This window comes from Andrena cerasifolii, chromosome 7 (genome assembly GCF_050908995.1).
Source record: "Andrena cerasifolii isolate SP2316 chromosome 7, iyAndCera1_principal, whole genome shotgun sequence".
NCBI classification, from domain to species: domain Eukaryota; kingdom Metazoa; phylum Arthropoda; class Insecta; order Hymenoptera; family Andrenidae; genus Andrena; species Andrena cerasifolii.
Window position 1 is genome coordinate 8,578,431 of NC_135124.1, and position 17,851 is coordinate 8,596,281.

At 48.6% G+C, this 17,851-nt stretch overlaps 4 protein-coding genes across 6 annotated transcripts in view; 1 reads left to right on the top strand and 3 right to left on the bottom strand.

Moving 5' to 3' along the window:
• Ds (dachsous cadherin-related 1) overlaps positions 1 to 3,117 on the bottom strand; it is a 291,395-nt gene extending 288,278 nt beyond the window's left edge. Inside the window, exon 1 of the mRNA XM_076817177.1 lies at positions 1,406 to 3,117. Within this exon, the coding sequence (XP_076673292.1) occupies positions 1,406 to 3,094 (1,689 nt within the window). The 5' untranslated portion in view covers positions 3,095 to 3,117. The remainder of the gene's footprint in view (positions 1 to 1,405) is intronic.
• The window catches only part of LOC143371731 (ATP-binding cassette sub-family G member 1), a 228,810-nt gene that overhangs the window by 170,041 nt on the left and 40,918 nt on the right, over positions 1 to 17,851 (top strand). The window lies entirely within an intron of this gene.
• Positions 10,960 to 12,011, bottom strand: LOC143371615 (uncharacterized). Its single transcript, XM_076816968.1, has 2 exons — positions 11,613 to 12,011; positions 10,960 to 11,537 (listed from the first exon to the last, which is right to left on the bottom strand). The coding sequence occupies exons 1-2, from the start codon at positions 11,834 to 11,836 to the stop codon at positions 11,048 to 11,050; spliced, it is 714 nt and encodes a 237-aa protein (XP_076673083.1). The 5' UTR covers positions 11,837 to 12,011; the 3' UTR covers positions 10,960 to 11,047.
• On the bottom strand, positions 13,056 to 17,520 carry Tbc1d15-17 (TBC1 domain family member 15/17). Of its 3 annotated transcripts, none has more exons than XM_076817293.1 (9): positions 16,660 to 17,516; positions 16,123 to 16,215; positions 15,553 to 16,054; positions 15,284 to 15,460; positions 15,121 to 15,215; positions 14,820 to 15,018; positions 14,524 to 14,741; positions 14,127 to 14,441; positions 13,056 to 14,063 (listed from the first exon to the last, which is right to left on the bottom strand). In XM_076817293.1, the coding sequence occupies exons 1-9, from the start codon at positions 16,684 to 16,686 to the stop codon at positions 13,758 to 13,760; spliced, it is 1,932 nt and encodes a 643-aa protein (XP_076673408.1). In that variant the 5' UTR covers positions 16,687 to 17,516; the 3' UTR covers positions 13,056 to 13,757. The 3 variants fall into 3 exon arrangements, with proteins under 3 accessions (XP_076673408.1, XP_076673410.1, XP_076673409.1); XM_076817295.1 differs by having other exon boundaries at positions 15,553 to 16,077; positions 16,660 to 16,674; XM_076817294.1 differs by lacking the exon at positions 15,284 to 15,460 and having other exon boundaries at positions 16,660 to 17,520.

The following is a 17,851-nucleotide window of genomic DNA, read 5'->3' on the forward strand; positions in this document are numbered from 1 at the left end:
GCAGCGTCGGTGTCGAGAGCAACTTGTTCTCGCTCTAACAGCGCTTCGGGGAAGAGCGTCTCGCCGTTCTCGCTACAAAGAAAACTACGCTGCCAACAGGTTTCCCCGCACGGGTAGAACGCGCCCTGGCCAGGCCACGTGTTCGACGTGGCTGACAAGGGGAGATCCCGAACCCGGAAATTCAAAAAATTCTGAAACTTCGTGAATACGTAGGGAATTTCTCCCTGATTACAACGCAATTTTTGTTTGCTGCCAAAATTCACTCTAAGAGGGTGTGATTGACCCCTGAAAATCCGGTTATTTTCCGATTTTCTGTTGTAACTCGTGAACTGTAAAATAATTTTTTTACCAAATGCTAGATCTAATCAAAAGAAGTAACTTTTGTCTGGAAACTTTTTTTCTATCTCTTACACTTCGCGAGTTATAACAGAAAATCGGAAAATAGCCGAATGTTCGGGGTTAATTTCACACCCTTCGAGTGAACTTGGGGAGCAAACAAAAATTGCGTTTTAATCAGGAGGAAATCCCTTATATATTCACAGAGTTTCAGAATTTTCTGAATTTTCGAGTTCGGGATCTTCCCTTGTGAGCAGCTTACGAGTAGCCTGGCGAGCTTTTCGGCCCGAGAGCCACGCGATTTGCATCCTCTTCTTCGTCGGTATTCATACAAGCGATGCTTTTCCCATTCAGGTTCCTACGCGACGCGGCTCCTACTCGTATTCCCTCGATCACGCTCGGTGTATCGAGCGACGCATGCAAATGAACGCGCGCGGATTTATTCCACCTCCGGCTTGGAGGCGACGCGAACCAGCCGCCGGCTCTTAGTTTTCGCGATGAGGGACCACCGATCGATAACTCTCCTTGGAATAAATTCGCGATGCACGCTAATTGCGACACGCCGGGGAAAAGCTCTCGCGGCAGCAATTACGAGTTTCCCAGCGTAACGCGGAATGCTGCGCCCGCGGCGCGGTGCCCTTTCGGCTTAGCTGCGTTCGCGGGAACCTTTAAACGCGACGTGACTATCCATCGAGACAAGCGGCTTTACGCAAAACCTTCCTTTTGCCGTCTTATGCAAGGGTTAAAGTAGCCCGACGAGGCTACTCGACCGCTGTCACTTTCGCACCGACGCGCTTCGATCGCGCTATTAATTCGCGGCCTATCTGCCGCGAGGATGTCGGCAATCGGTCTCGATGACAGGTCAATTAGGATGTCTCGCGTCTATAGAAGATCGATGAACGTCAATCACCAAGGACGCTGGTGCACGGGAAAACCGCGTTGCACGATCTTGCGCAAGGGATATTTAACTCTCGCGATGGCGACAGTTAAGCAGAATTGCGATTGCTCCGTTCCTCGAGCCGGTGGTCGTCCGCGTACGTGCGCGTGCAATAATGATAAAGCGACTCACCTTCAGGAAGCAGCGTCCAACGGGCATGTCCTCCGGAACGGTGGCGTTGTACAGGGGCTTCTCGAAGATGGGCTCGTTGTCGTTGAGATCGTGGACAGTGACGCGTACCGTTGCGCTGCTGCTCAGAGGCGGGCGTCCAGAGTCTGTGGCGACTACCACTAGGATCGGCGCGGGATCGGCTTCGCAGTCGACATGGGTGATCGTGGTTATCAAGCCGGAGGTCTCGTCGATGGTGAACCAAGTGGAGTTCAGCAGGGAATACTTGATGGCGGAATTCGCGGCTTCGTCGAGATCCGTGGCGGTCACCTTCAGCACCGGGGTGCCTGGCTCCGAGGCCTCCAGCAAGTGCGCCTCGTACCTTTCCTGGGCGAATTTCGGCGCGTTGTCGTTGACGTCGGTGACCAGCAGCCGGAACGTTCGCACGGCTCTGAGCGGAGGAGTGCCGGCGTCGGTCGCCTCGACCGACAGATCGTAGACGGGTTTTTCTTCGCGATCGAGCGGCCTCTCGACCACCACCAAGTATATGATGTTGTCCCTGGTGGCCAGGCCGAAGTGTCCTTCGCCGCCGGTCAGCGTCACCGTCGCGTTCGAGTACTCGGTCCTGGAGTCCGGATCGCTGACCGATATCCTGGCCACGAACTCGCCGGGCTGCGCGCTCTCGCTGATCTTCGGGGTAGCGTCGTCCGACAGGAAGATGACCGTGATCGCGGGTTGATTGTCGTTGACGTCGGTGACGCGGACGGAAAGGAAGGCGCTCGCCTCTAGCGGCTGGGCGCCGCAATCCCTGGCCACGATCACCAGCTCGTGTCTCTCCTTCGACTCGAAGTCCAGCGCTTTGTTCACGTACACCATGCCGGTCTCCGGATCGATGCGAAACATTTCCTCGCGGTCGGACTGCCGCCGATTGATGGAATACTCGATGCGCCCGTTGTCCACCGCGTCGCTGTCCGTCGCGTTCACCGCGAGCACCGGCGTGCCGACGGTCGCGTTCTCCGGGACGCTGGCGACGTACCTCGTCTGGTTGAAGATCGGCGGGTTGTCGTTAACATCCTGTACCGTCACGTTCACGTGGAGCCTGGAGCGAAGAGGCGGAGCGCCCCCGTCCAGCGCCTCTATCACCAAGTGGTACTGAGACCGGCCCTCTCGGTCCAGGGAGCCGGAGTTCTGCAGATCCAAGTAGAGAACGCCGTCGCGGCCCCGATGCTGGGACAGCCTGAACGCGTCGCCGTGATTCCCGGAGACGATCTCGTACCTCTGCGTGGAGTACTGGCCGAGATCGGGGTCCTTAGCGGGCGGCAGAGCGCGCTTAGCGTCGCGTGGCGAATTTTCCGGGAACTCCACGTCCACGTGGTCCACGGGGAACGTAGGCGCGTTGTCGTTCTCGTCCAGCACCTTCACGACCACCTGAATGTTCTGCGGCAAGGCGACCAGGCTGTAAGACGGTCTGGTCTCGCGGTCCAATGCCACTTTTGTCCTTATCTCTCCCGTCGTATGGTCCACCGTCAGGTCCGAGTCAACAGCGGGCCCGGAAACCGACACTATCAAGTAGGGCGGGCTGTCGGCGTCGATGAAGCCCACTCTGGTGCCTGGTCGCGCGTTCTCCGAGACCTCCAAGTATCTGACGAGCTCGGACCACGTGCCCGGGGCGAGAGTCGCTCCCAGGACGAGGAACAGTAGCAGGTGCCGCATCCTGGGGCCTTCGCAACCGCCGCCACCGCCACCCCCACCTCCCCTCCTCCTCCGTCTCCCGCTATTATCTGGATCTTTCCATTCCTGACCGATCGATCGTGAGGGGACGCGAGTACCGCCGATGCTTCCAAGGGTTCGTCATGCGCGCGAGAGAACACCGCGAAACCAAGATGCCGAACGCGGCGTCTGCTAGGCTCGATATCAAACGACCGACAGCAGAAGGCGCGGGTATCCGATCCACCAGCACATTGATCACCCACCAGCAACACCACCACCAATCACAATCACAATTTCGCGTACAACCGCCGATCGTCCCGATACAGGGTCCTCTGTCTTGCAGTTTCTCAGCGCGACGTTCACGAACACTCTGCTCTCTCTCTCTCTCCAGCGGAAATTCTTACGGTGGACGTAAGCCTAACTTGACACCGTTCCACGTCGTCGTTCGCTCTCAGTCTTTCTCCCTTCGCCCTCCTGTTCGTTCTAGCAACGCTCGTACGTGCCCGGAGTAGCTTCTCTCCGTTTCTCTCTCCGCCTGCCGGGCCGTGCTACTCGCTGTCCTTCCCGTTGCTAGGATCTCCTCGCCTCAAGATATCGCGCATTCCTCGCGCTAGATCCGCGCCCGATAACTAGACGATCAACAGGAGGACCGGTCGCGAACACCTCGCGCTCGGAACGCCCCTCATCTCGTCCTCCGTCGGGCTCTCACCAAAAATCCAACCCCTCCTCGCCGCTTCGGGGCCTGATCTCTATGCCGTTCGACGCGCGGCTCCTTTTGTCATGTTCGTTGGAACGCGTACCACGCGAGTGTCCCTGTCTTCCGGATCGTCGATCAATCCTCTCGGAAGTTAACGACCAGGCTGGACCAGTTGGACCAGCGAGCGAGCGCGCGAGACGGCGAACCAGGCGAGCCTACTCCTTCTCCGCGACCGAACGCGTACGCGACCGTGCTCGCGTCGAAAGGGCAACCGGCGGTGTTCCCGGTCACCCTGCTCCTTTCCTGAAACTGTCAGGCAACGCGCACTACCGCGTACAACACGACCAACGCGACGCGGAAAAGACGAGAGAAATGTTGTTTACGTGTAACGCGCTTGCCCAACCTCGCCGACGAGCCGCGTCAATCCACGTATGCCCGATCAGCTCGACTTCTCTGGCGTACCGAACCACCTCTACCCTTCGATTCTAACCGACCTCAACGAATTTCAACACCTCCTCTCGATGGACGACACCCTCTCGCTATTCGCTCCCGGGGACGGTCCCATCCGTGCGTCGAACGTGCCGAGGTGAGGATCGGCTCGGAGCACTCGATGCGATCGCACAGCCACGACTATCGGCCTTGAACGCTCGGACCCGGCGGCGGGTTTACGGTCGACCGTGGTTCACTGTTGCCCCGGAACAGTAATATGGCAGAGAAGCAAGAGCAGCAAGAGTAGCACGAGGTGTCGCGTACGTGGGCCCAGCGTCCGTTCCGCGCGGCTTCGAGGTTAGGCATGCACTGACATGGCGGCACCTGCAAGGCCTACCCTTCCCCTAACTCGGTGGACTCGGCTCGCTCGGTCAGGGGGACCCGGCTGGGCCCGAGCTGGCGGCCATCTTGGAGAGGGGAGCGGTAGTACGGGCCCCGGCATTCAGCGCGCTTCGCGGCACCGAGCAGCTAGACTATACCAAACTCTCTGCTCGCTCGCACACGGCCTCTCCCTCTCTCTGTCCTCCCTTCACCTCACCCTCGCCCAAACCCTCTCTGTTTCTCTCTCCTTCTCTCTTTCCCGTGGATTTCTCGTTCCTCTCCTCCTTTAGCCGGCTCGCCGCCTTCCTACCTACCTACCTGAACGCCCGGTATGCGAGGAACTGACTTACCGTCGGCGCTCATTCCGCGCTGGGCCCTACGAGCCACTTCTACGCCCGTGCCAAAGGTCCAGGAATTTCATGACGTGACGAGAAAAAGATTCCGGATGGTTTGCATGCTCGCTACGAATTTTCGCTCCCCCTGCCACTGCCGAAATTATTGAAACTGGGCCGAGCGTTTAAGTTCTCGTCTGGTCGGATGCAAATTCGAGGGTAGCGGAGCGGTTAGCGTGGAAGTCGATCGATGCTCCTCCGCGTTATCGTTACCGGCACGAACTATTTTCGCGAATGTACGAACGGGGGATACGTCGGGCGGAGTTCCATCGGGCAGTCCGCGGCAGAGGTCGCGAGATTTGCATGTTAAGAGGAAGCGGCACATTAATTTTGACGATCTGTTAACACTTCCCCGGGGAGGGCACGGGACCGATGTTGGTTACATGATGCATGAGATACCTCGCGACGATACCGCGCGGCCGGCGCTTCGAACTCGACTTTCCGGAATAATTGCGCGCTTCGATAATATATTTCGCAACGGGCACGCGCATAGATCAGCCGGTGATTTACTCGCGGCGCGCAGGTAGAGCGTAAGTGATAAACTCTCGCGTTAATAATTCCGTGCACCGCCGATGACTCATGACACGGCCGGGTGCGAACCGGCGATCTAAAAGCGCGGCTCTGGAAAAAGCAAATTAACCAATTCCTCCTACCGGCACGCGCTGGAATTTCATGTACGCCGAGAATTCGGATTAGTGCGTGGGGTGCCCGGCATTGGTAGTTACCCCCGCCGCGATAGACTGGTACGATTGCAAAGAGGAAACTTGGTCCCCTGCTCGCTACAGGTCTCGATACGTTAGCCGTAGAAATTAGTGGATCGAACGGTAAAGCTGTGGACTAGAGGTCGCGGCTTTTCACGTGTATTTAAATACACGTGTACAGGGGACGCGTGTAACGTGTATTAAGGAATTAAAAATCCGTCTTCTTAAAACCCGTGTACACGGATTATAAGTACACGTGTGCACGGATACCCGTGCATTTCTGTTCACGGATACCCGTATATTTCTGTTACACGTGTGCACGTATATTTAAATTGGTTCGTCCGGATTAATTTTGCGATTGCTTATTAGGTATAGTATCTCTTTTGTCTGTTTAGCATTGCACGAATGGTCTCACAGATCTAAATATGAGACACTGCAGTCTGCACGCACGCAAATACTTACATACTACCTCCATCGCATCACACTGTACGAGATATATTTCGTGTTGAAGTAAAAAATTACTTGAAGCGTTGCCCCCAAAAAAATTAAGCAGAACAGAACAAAAATCATAAAAAAAAACAGCTTTACAATTTTTACATAACGATGAACTTGATGAACATTCCAATTTATGTCCTTTCGAATGGTGGAAGACGCTGGCAATCAAATACGTAACAATTGCGGAACTCGCAATTAAATATTTGGCTACGTTTACTACACGTGGAATAGGGACCTCTGCTATGGACAAGCCCGAAATGGATCAGCCGCTGAAATGGGTGGCTGCGCGAAATCGAGATGGCCCGAGAGGAAGATCCATCGGTGCCGTCGGCTGGCGCAACGCTTCTCGTGGGTCGAGGACCCTTGGACTCCTCTACCTGACTCTACGAGTAGGCAGATAAATCCGCCGCCTACTACTACTCGCTACGGACAATGCGCCCGGGACGGTGCATCATCGTCCGTATTGTTTGCTCAGGCATCGGCCACACAGCCCGATCTTTCGCAGGTGCTGGAAGCAGGAAAGCGACTCGACCTCGAGCGCGTAACCCGCGCGCGCCCCGCGAAACCAGGCCCAACTCCTCCGGCCTCTTGCCGCCTTGAAATTGGGATTTGTGTGCGCGGTATATTAGAATGGAATAAATTTGCGTCGCTCGTTCCACCGCAGGCCCAATTGTCTCGCTTTTGTTCTTCGGGACGCATACGCCGCTGTCTCCGCTTTAACTCCGCTTCTCCAGATACATGTGCGACGTCGATCGGGGCAGGCCCGAAAGCAAGATATCGACGGCAGACTCTTCTTCTTCTTCTTCCTCCCCTTCTTTATAGTCAACATTTTTTTCTCCGCCTTCTTATTCTCCCCATTATTGTCCTCCTCCTAATTCTCCTCGACTCTCGCGATTCTTCCTTCTTCTTCCTCCTCCTCCTCCTCCTCCTCCTTCTTCTCTCCCCTCCACCCCGCCGCTCGTTGCATCGATACTTCTTTTTCTTCGTTTCGACAGAGAGGAGCCATGCAACAGAAATGCCATTGTCACCGGCCAGACGCCTCGCCATTAAAGAACGTCAGAGGTTTCTACGAAATCCTCCCGCTGTACGCCAATTTCGGCGCGACGTGGTGGTACGGTCGCTAGGGGAAAATTACAGAGTTCGGGAATAAAGGGTGAAAGGAGAAGGGGATAGGGAAGAAACGGAAAGAGGCGAAAGTGGTCTGTGGATACGAGGAAAGAATACCTCGCGATAATCCGAGGCCGAAGAGGGACGAGGACCGACGAACGACTCGTCATTAAGCGAAATGATTGCTGGTCGCGAGAACCACCTACACCCGAACTCGCTGTCAAGGGCACGATTCGCTGAAAGATGAAAGACCGCGAGCTTTCCTGTAGGCCGGCTTCCGGCTTGCCCCTATCATCCCACCCTGCCCATCCTGGCTCCCTACCGCCGCACCTACACCCCCTCCTCGCCCACCAACGACACAATGGGAAAAGGATTGCCCCCGTTGCATCGGTTGAAGAAGAAAAAAATCGATCCGCGGCAGGCAGAAGGAGACGAAGGGGAGGCGAAGTAGACAAAGAAGAAGTAACTACATTTCTTGAGAGCGGAGGCGCAACGATGCTGCCAGCCGGACCGGGCCGCGATCGAGTTACGAGTTTCGAATGTCCGCAGTAGTCGTGAGCGGCTCTAGAGTTTCGCGCTCGAATTTCGTAAAAAACGTGATTTCGAGACCTCGATAGATGATTTTGTCCCGCGAGCACCGATCTCCGTCCCCCTTTGCTCGACCTTGCGATCTCTTACCGCTCGTCCGCGCGAGGACCGGGTGGCTCGATGAATCGCAACGTTTCTACCATTCTCTTGCCTCTCTTATCCGCCGCCTTCTTTCCTTCCCGTTAACTGTAGCAAAGCGTACTAATGTAGAATAATAGAGTGGGGGAGAAAGGACGAGCGGAGGGACGAGGCGAAGGGAAGAGACCGAGGTAAGAGATTTCGTCGAGGCGTAGTAGAGGGGCACTGAAAATTGGGAGCTGGTGGGGGTGATGGAGACCAGCCGCATAATGACAGGGTGCCTCGCGCCAAGGCCCCGCTAACGAACCGGCCCACGGGACCGAAAGGGTCCAGGCTAGGAGACGACACTGTATTATTTTACCATTTCGGAGGTCGGGGGCATCATCAGAAATCATCGCCGAATCCATATAATCAGTAGACGGTTACGTGCAGCCATGATTTTAAGAGCAGAAAGAAGGGGGGGCCGGGAGGGGTGGAAAAGACGGAGAGAAAAAGGACGAGGCCTAATAAGGCCAACGGTGGTAGGTACTTCGGTATCTTCGTCCTCGTTCTCGCCCTCGTCATCGTCGACGCCCGTCTCGACGAACCCGCGGACTTTGGAGTCCTCGATACGAACTTATAGTACTCGTTGGCGGCCACTAATGACACGGACCCGATAAAAAGTAAACCCCTTCTACCTCCCCTTCTTCCGCCTCCCTTCTCCTCTACCGCTATCTTGACGCGTTGCACGAAAGGTAGGTTTTAAAACGCTCCAATGAGGTCGCAAATGCTCCGCAGAGCGATTCTGGAGCGCGATGAGAGGGCGAAGATTCGAAATCGCGCGTGGAAAAAAATGCACGCGTGTGCACTTAGCTGCGATCTTTGGAAATGACCGACGGACAGAGGGGCGAGAGGGAAAAGTGAAGGATATCCGACAGAGACAACTGTCTCTCGACTCTTCGTGTCTTCTTTTCCTTATTTCTTCGCTAGCTTCGTTTCAGGCGAAAGATAGAGAAGAGAACTCGTCAGCTACAAGTCATATCCGAAGACGCGGGAAAACGTACCCTGAGAATTCCTCGCGAAACCGCTAGAACGGCCATTCTAGTAAACGCGAGGACACGAAGAAAGAATGAGAATTTAATGCCTGGAATCTCTGTTATTGCATTCACGGGAAAGCGTCGAGAACGTCAAGAGCGAGGCAATAAAGAGCAATATGCGAGTATACCGTGAAAGTTGATCGATAAAGATCTAAATGAAAGTTGTTGGTGGATATAAAACGCCTCTCGTATACTTACGTACTGAGCCCACTTTGCGTAGGTACGACCGGTTTGTTACAAATCGAGGGAAAAAAAAACAACTACGCGTCGATCGATAACTTGAATCTTCGTAAAAGTTGATCGAATAAAAATCACCTGCACGCATGAGCAGACTTCGCCGCTTTTCGTTGACCTCTTTCGTAAACTGGAAAAGGAAAATGCTATGTGAATGGATGATCGAGTCGGGCCGGGGGTTTTAACAGAGGAGGCGCCAAGTACTTTCGGCCTACAGAAAGGGCAACAAATCATCCGAAAATCCCGTGGGAGTGTAGGGAAAGGTGGAGATCCGATACGTAACCAGTATCGACACCGCGACACGCGTTATCTCGGTAATTAGGGGCTTTCTCTGGACCGAAATATCGATGTTGGGGCCTCTCGAACTGGTTCCAGAATTCCATAAACCGTGTCAGCGGATCGACCGTCAGATAACGTATTGACAGACCGACCGTGCTCTTTCGTCCCTCCTTTTCTAATCTTCGACACACACCGGGAATATTTATTTTCTCGTGATCCTCGATCGGCCTCACAATATGTTTCTCCGAAATAACTCACCTTCGTTTCACGCTTCTTATCGAAATAAATCCTCGGCGTCTGAAACAGTTGTTTACCTCGAGCTTAATAAAGCGGGCTTTTACAATTCAGAAGTACAGAGAATTAGTCATCCCTTGTACAGCACACCTACTCTAATGAAACAGATAGATGTGCACTAGTACTAATGCGTTCACACAGTCGTGGTACAGTCTAATAAAACTTCGGATTAATTTCCAGAGTTCCAGAATGCTAGATACACCGCCTACGATTGGCCTCCTGATCCCCTTACATCCAGAAGCGCGGAAAGGTTTAAATACATCAGCAGAAACGCGCAGACATTCTACGTAGACACACAAACACCTCAGTGTTCACGAAAGGATGCCGAATGCTTAAGCATTTGCTTAAGAATAAGTAGCGAATGAGAATACCGCCCTTAACCTATGAATTGTTCCATGCGCGGGCATCGCGGAGCAATACACTCTTCAGGTACACCGTCACCGATCGATTATTTCTGACCAAGCACCAATAGCAGCACCTATAATCATAGTAATAATATGTGAACATAATTACCCGGCAGTTTAGATTAGCTATTAATTGCTTCCTCCGATATATTTCATAGGAGGTGTCATTTATGACCGCCTTGCTAGTACAGGACACGATGGGAACAACTCGATATTGCCTCTGGCGTGGCTGGTCGGTCTCGAGACTTCAATCTCGACCCCTTTAAATCCTGAGTACGTACATACACGCCACTGCGGCAATGCGTTGCAAGTTACGAAGCAATTCGATTTCATAGATGAGAGACAATTCGCATATTCTATGGGTAACAACGACTTCGAGTAATCGTCATTGGGTTTCAACATTCTTCCATCGATATATGTCAGCCAGCTTCGTTGCATTCGTATCGTATGTACTACTTATAAGAAATTGTGCATTCATTTAAAAGTGCCCGAACCACATTGTAGTTGACCACTTTCGTTCACACTTTTCTTGATCCGTACAGAGATCGAAATCTTTTATTGATGGCGTAATATTAAATTATTGACGGCTAACCGTGTACAGGTGTGTTCATAAGACACATACCGAGGACGAAAGGTATACGTGGTGCCATCTCTCATGAGCCGCGAGAATAAGAGACGGTACAACGTTGGATAAATACGTTCGTTGCGAACAATGAATATCAAATATCTGTTGTATATCTTTTTCTTATAAAATACATATTTAAATATATTTAAGTTCAAGGTAATATATCGTTCTAGAGTTTATGGTTTTAGAGGGATAATAGGCCAATACTGAGGCTTTGCTTTATCCTTGTGCCTATCGACACTAGTCTGAAGAGCAGTTTCCATAGCTAGTATCGTAGGACTAGATTCCCCGTACAAAAGTTTTGCGTTATTCTTCCTAGCTTGCATCCATGCAGCACCACCTTGAATACATTCCTCTTCGTCCTTGGCGAGCGATTCAGCTTCCCTTTTCTTCTTCAATTCGATCTTATGCCTTATGCTCTGTTCGAGGAAGCTCATCATATCTTCGTTTACATGAAACTCCAAGCTCTCATTCTCTTCCGCGGATTCTGCATCTCCAACATCTTCCTCCTCTTCTACATCCCGGTCCTTGTAATCTTGGCCCTTTGGCGCGTGCCAAGAACACTGCTGGGCGTTCTGACACGCCAATGACCTTAACTTATCTCGCAACAGCCGATTCTCGTGTTCCAACGCGAAACAACGACTCCTCCACCATGTCACGTTGTGTCTGAAAATGTTTACATGTCTATGGATCACAGAAAAACAAATACTCGTGTCTGTTTAACAGAGGACGTCCACTAACCTCTTTTGCCACTCCTGAGCAACTGTATAATTCTCCCAAAACGAACCGGCTTGCATCGTGTTCGAAAGCAACTTCTCTTTAACGTTAAATCTACTCGAATATTCCGAGATGAATCTCTGACGTATCGCAGACTTAACCTCAAATTTGATTTGATTACGACGCCGCTTTTTCAAGTGCCTCCTCCTTTTTCGGCTTCTGCTATGTTTCGCAGTGGTAAATTCCATGCCTCGCGGTTACTCGGTTTAGAAGAAAAAGAGTTCACGTTTGTAGAACCATTTTTTGCGTTTCTGCGAACACCCTCCCGAAACGATCGACATGACCAGTCATGCCAGAATCGTGGGTTTTCGCCCAAAAAATCCTGTGTTCGAATCCTGTTGCGGAGATTCTACTCTTTTCTTTAATTATTCCCTAATTTGTCTTTCTATATCCTGAGAAGTTTAAGGACTTGAAAAATGTTAATTTCCAAAGCATTCTCGAAGCTTGACTTTGCTGCTAAAGATGCAATCCCCTCCTGGCTTGTATCGCACCACACAAGCATATCCCTACCTTCTGTAGGGGATCGCATCTTTAACAACAAAATCAAGCTTCGAGAATGCTTTGTAAATTAACAGTTTCAAGTTTTTTTTAGTATTCTGAGAATATAGAAAGAGAAATTGGAGCATAATTAAAGGAAAAAAGTAGAATCTCCGCATGTCACATGACACTGAGCGACATGAAACATCGACAATAGGGCTGTAACGAATATTCGAATACCAGAGAATTTGAATGATTTCTTGGAATATTCGAAAAATCAGGAGTATTCGAGTATTCGAATATTCGGAGTGATCAAATTTCTGATTGTACCAAATAGGAATCTGAACATTTAATATTTCTTCACACTTTATCGTGAGATTCTTTTCATATTAGCCTTTACAATAATTATTTGTTTTACAAACGATAAATTTGGAACTTTATTCATCTTTAGTAAATATTCGAAGAAATTATTCGTATTCGAAATTATTCGAATAATTACAGCTCTAATCGACAACAACAGACAACAAACAGTTGATACAACACGTAGTCGCATTTGAAGTATCATATCATGTGCTCCGTTAACAGAGGCCGATCCAGAGGGGGGCGATAGGGGCGGTCCCCCCCTCCCCCCTAAGAGTAATAAAATAGAAAAATATTACGACATTGTATATTATTCTGTATAAATAATTAATGTAAATTTAATTATTTAGGATATGGTATCAGATAGAGATATTAAAATATAAATTACAAGCAAGTTTTAAATATTGTAAAAGAAGATTAAAAAATGTACTTATGTACTTTTACATATTTCGCCCCCTTCAAGGAAGGCTCCTGAATCCGCCTCTGCCCGTTAATGACATAAACTTTTAATATTGTTTTAACGTTATTCAGATTACTGTACATGATAAGCAGAGGAATTATCCATCCATCGAAGATTAAACGGGTGATTTTTATTAGAAATATACAGTACTGTTGTGAGGCTTTATACAAATATGGAAATGGTGTTTGAACTTAAAGGAAAATGACGTAACAAGCACGCAACACCAGTCGAAGTCAAAAAGTAGTGACAATTGTTTCTGTGTGCCGTTCCGAAATCATCGTCAACCGAAATTATCGTTTAGACGAAGTATATATATATATATATATATATATATATATATATATATATATGCGCTTGTACGAAACTACCTCTTATTTACTAAGTACGCGGTCTACAATCTCCTCGAAAGTACAATGAATTTTATAAATATCTCAAAATTCAACGCTAACTGATAGTAGCTGTCGGTGTAACTTGGTAAATTCGAGGTAATATTTCACGTTTATACAATAAAATTACAAGTCCAACAATCGAGACACATACCCGGGCACGTAGCCATCTCGATCGAAGTAATTCATTCAATATAAAGTATGTAAGACACCCTTGTAAAATTCTGCATTTCGTAATACACGAAATACGCGATAACGTTCGTTGAGAGCCAAAAAGGCGTCGTTGCATTGTTCCAACGAACAATGTACTACTAGTTCTCCTCGAAAAACGGGGCCACAGATGTCCTTTGAAAGGGTTAAGTCTTGTAGAATTGACTGCGGTGCACATCACGTCTCTCAAATTATAATGAACGACCGTTCCTGGCCTCACATGTACGATAAATTTAATCCACGCTCGAACGACACTTCGTTATTCCCAAACTTGACGTTACCATTTTCTGTACTATTTCTCCTGGAGCTACTGTCGGTTCCGTTTGAATCGTCGTTATGGCCAGATGCTTCTCCGTCTTCCAATTCACAATCTGACGGTGGTTTATTTAAAGATTCGAGACCAATGATCGTGCGAACGTTGTCCGGTAGCTGATCCTCCACAGACATTAGTTGATGATAAATACCTTCTGCTTTGGATAACGTCCACGGTAACTCGATGTGAAGCGAAAGATCATTTATATGCTGCAATGCGTATAATTAATTACCAAACGACCACTTCTCAGACGTATTATTTCATATACTTGCCTTTAAAATCTCCGTGAATCCGTAACGATTTTCCATGAGTATGGTTTTCTCTGTGTCTAAAATAGCCGCGCATAAAAGCAGGTGGAAATTTTTGCACGGCAAATCGGTCCACAATATTTCCCACAGTTTCATTATATCGACCGCGGTGAACTCTCTTTTAAATAATACCAAAAGCCAGCGGAAGCAAAAGAACATGTTTCCCGAATCCTGGCGATTTAAGTAATGAGCTAATTGTGGGTCCGTAGTGCTCAAGAGGGTGTATAATTGGCACAATTGAGCTTTCATTCCAGCCTGATCTATTTCGAAATTGGTGCTCTGTTCCGTGCATAAGAAATTTGTTTAGGAACGTTTCGTGAAGTTCTACAGTATAGCGCCGAATGTCTAATAGAGAACCTACCACTTTGTCCATGAATCCAACAAAGCACCAAAACGCATCAACTTCGCTTTCCATTAAACATAGAATAGGGCTGAGAAGATCACTCATACCCTGGACATACCCTAAGTCGAAATTATACATCACGTACGTCATCAGAATATCGTACAGTTGTACTAAATGTGGGTTGTCGTCTCCCGAATAATACGAGTGCGTTCTATCCGTCCTATTAACATCCTTCTCTGAAATTTGTGTCGCAAGTTAAGACCGACGTCTCGGTACAAAGGAATTTATCTAAATGCTACACTTTCTCGTGTTACCTATTAAACTCTTTCGATCTCGATAATCGGAAAAGTTCTTCTCTTGTATAGGAGTCATTGATCTCCATTGCAATTTCATCGTGAAATATTCATCAGTCTTTCGTTTCTTTAGCTCTAATCGCTCAATGTTTGTAGAGTTCCAGGGATAGTAATTTAATAAGAATTTCCATACTTCGAATCGTAAGGACGGGGTAATGCCCTACAAAAATTTGACAACGGTCAGCGACAACTTTTACGCTAGGTTCTGTGCAATATACCCATTCATACAGAAGAGCTTCATATTTAAATCGTATGTACGAACCCCGCGAAAGATAATATCCTTCACTTCCTCGTGGTTCAAAATCCTTCCATCTGGATCTTTGTATTTATTCCACTGTTCTTGCGACAATGGTGTACCTAACATAACAAACTCCATTTAGATACTTTACAGAAGCTACCTTAACGAAAATCTATTTCGATTATACCTCTAGGGCAAGGTGGTCGCGAAGGTAATGCTACACCCAATCCATGCGCCCCAATTACTTCATATTCCTCCCCATACCCTAAAGATAGCGGAGGATGAGGGACATCGATCGAAAGAGAATTGTTCAATATATCCGCGACTGCTTCCTCGACAGGGCGTTTAACAGGCTCTTTGTACACTACAATTCAAGTTCATACCCGAAGGTTCTTTAAATTTGAAAAATCTGTACTGGTTGTAGCATCGTTACCCCAAGATTTACTCTACACTTACGCCAGACGTCTGCCAGTTTAGAAAATGCCTCGAGCGTCGTCTCGTACGGACGGTTGTGGAAATTCTTTACAAACTTCCAAACGTAATCCGAAGTGTTCTCTTGAAATATATCTAACTCGGCAAACGATTTACTTAACACGGACTGAACCTCGTCCACAACGATGTACAAATTCCTATTCGTACGCGACTTTACAAACTTGATAAAACCCTTTAAAGAATTTACAAAACTTCCAGCGTTAGATAACTGAAAGAAGGCAACGTAGGTGGTACCATCCTTTTGCATGAATATAAGCTGCTGTCCCCCATGGTTTACACGAAAGGAGTTTAAATCCGAGAATAGAATTCTGACGATCCTCGTGCGCCCCAGGGAGTCAGGGCCCTCGGACGAAGTGCGCGTACGCCTGGTATGCGTATCCACCAACGACCATTCTGGATCCTGATCTTGGTTCTCCGATACAAAAGAATCCTCTATGGGCTTCCATTCTATACATTTCCCAAAGCTCTGCAATTTTAAGTAAAGAGATTCTAAATTCTTTAGAATGATAAATATCCAGCGTACTCTCCGCTTACATATTCGACGATGTTCAGCGTCCCCAGGCTGTGAACCTCGTCCTCTCTGGTACTCGCACCTCGAAGCACAACTCCCGTGTGAATGCACAAGTCCTAATTAGAAACGACGATTGCATTACAGAAATCAGTCTGCCGCTATCGAATGGAAAGTGTAATCCTAGCGTAATTGATCGCAACGCGAATAATTTCATGAAGCGAGGGCCGAAAGAACAATACACGCATAACTTGAGCAGCGATTATACGAAACGTCGAACCTCGCTGATGCCATTAAATGAATGGAAGGAAATATGGTTATGTAGAAGTATGCGCTTAGAATGACACGCAATGAATTTGAAGATAAAGGACGCTTAGTGGTGCGCTTGTCTGCAGAAAATTGACGAAAGTTGTTGCTGCCACGACACATGTATCGCATGTGGGTGGATGTTCGAGGTAATATGTCATTCTCAGAATTGACGAAGACTGACATTCGAGTCAGGCGAGTTCGCAATAAGGTAATGGTACTTTTACAGTGGCCGATTACTTGCAACTGATCCTCACCTTTCCCTGCTCCGTAGGTTCAAACATTTCGGAGATATTTTGACGTAAATTAGCGGGCTGATCGAGTTACGACCGATTTCGACGCATCCCTTCCACCGCCCCGCAAGTTTAACTTGACACTTTCTCCTTCTATTCTATTGTCTTGGCTCGCTCGGGCAATCCTGCATCTGCGTGCTACCGTTCACCAGTACAGCTGTCTTTCTCTACTGTTTTCATCGGAGCGAACAAAGGAAATAGTATTCTCCTGATGATCCCGGTGTATATCCGACGGTAGACAATTGTGACACATTTCGCGTGCACTTTAAATAACTCGTTAGGAATCACGGGCTTTCGATAGACGTGAACCTTGCACAAGTAGAACGCTCATCTCGTATCATCGACTACGTGGGCCAGTGAGCGGTTCAGCGCGACCTCTGTCACGAAACTCTGCTCTTTCTCTCTCCGGTTCGTTTCATTCATTCTGATTCATGCCAACGTTGAGCGTGCGTGTCCACGAACGACACAAACTGCGCGACGAATTCATCAAATAGGGTAGGTCTGGGTTAGGATGATAAAGCCGATAAAATGCACACGACATCACGCGTATTGCACTTTGCCGAAAAATAAATCTTATCGATCACATCCGGATACTATGGCATGTAAACGTGTGCCTACGTTCTACGTTAGCTTCAGCGAGACACTTTCATGATAATAACTACGAATTACCTTGAGAATAGCTATAAAAAGACATGTTTAATGCATGTCCCTGCAGTCGGTTCTCATGAATCGTTCCATTCGAAGGCAGATATCATTAAAAGAAAGCCTCGACTTATTCGGTACGCTTCTCGAATTAAGGTGCTTGGCGACACTGGTCGTTATCTTTACCCCGAGCCAGGCACGTAATCATAATAACGCAATGACGGTGGGGGAAGCTTTTCCCTCGCTACATTACCTTAACGATTCATAAAAGCAGCTCCTGCAGAACGCTGCATACGGATGCAGTTAGACGTTGGTATATCCTGCCTGCTCTTATCGTTCTTCGAATGATGAACTTTAACTAATACCACAGATCTTTGGCATAAACGTGGAGTGTGCATGACAACCACTGTTTTTTGACATAGTCGCCATTTTCTTCCTGGTCGAAGAGAAATGACACTCCTCGATTAAAAACTCGTTATCTTTCAGTATCGAAATTCTCTTGCTGCACTATTAG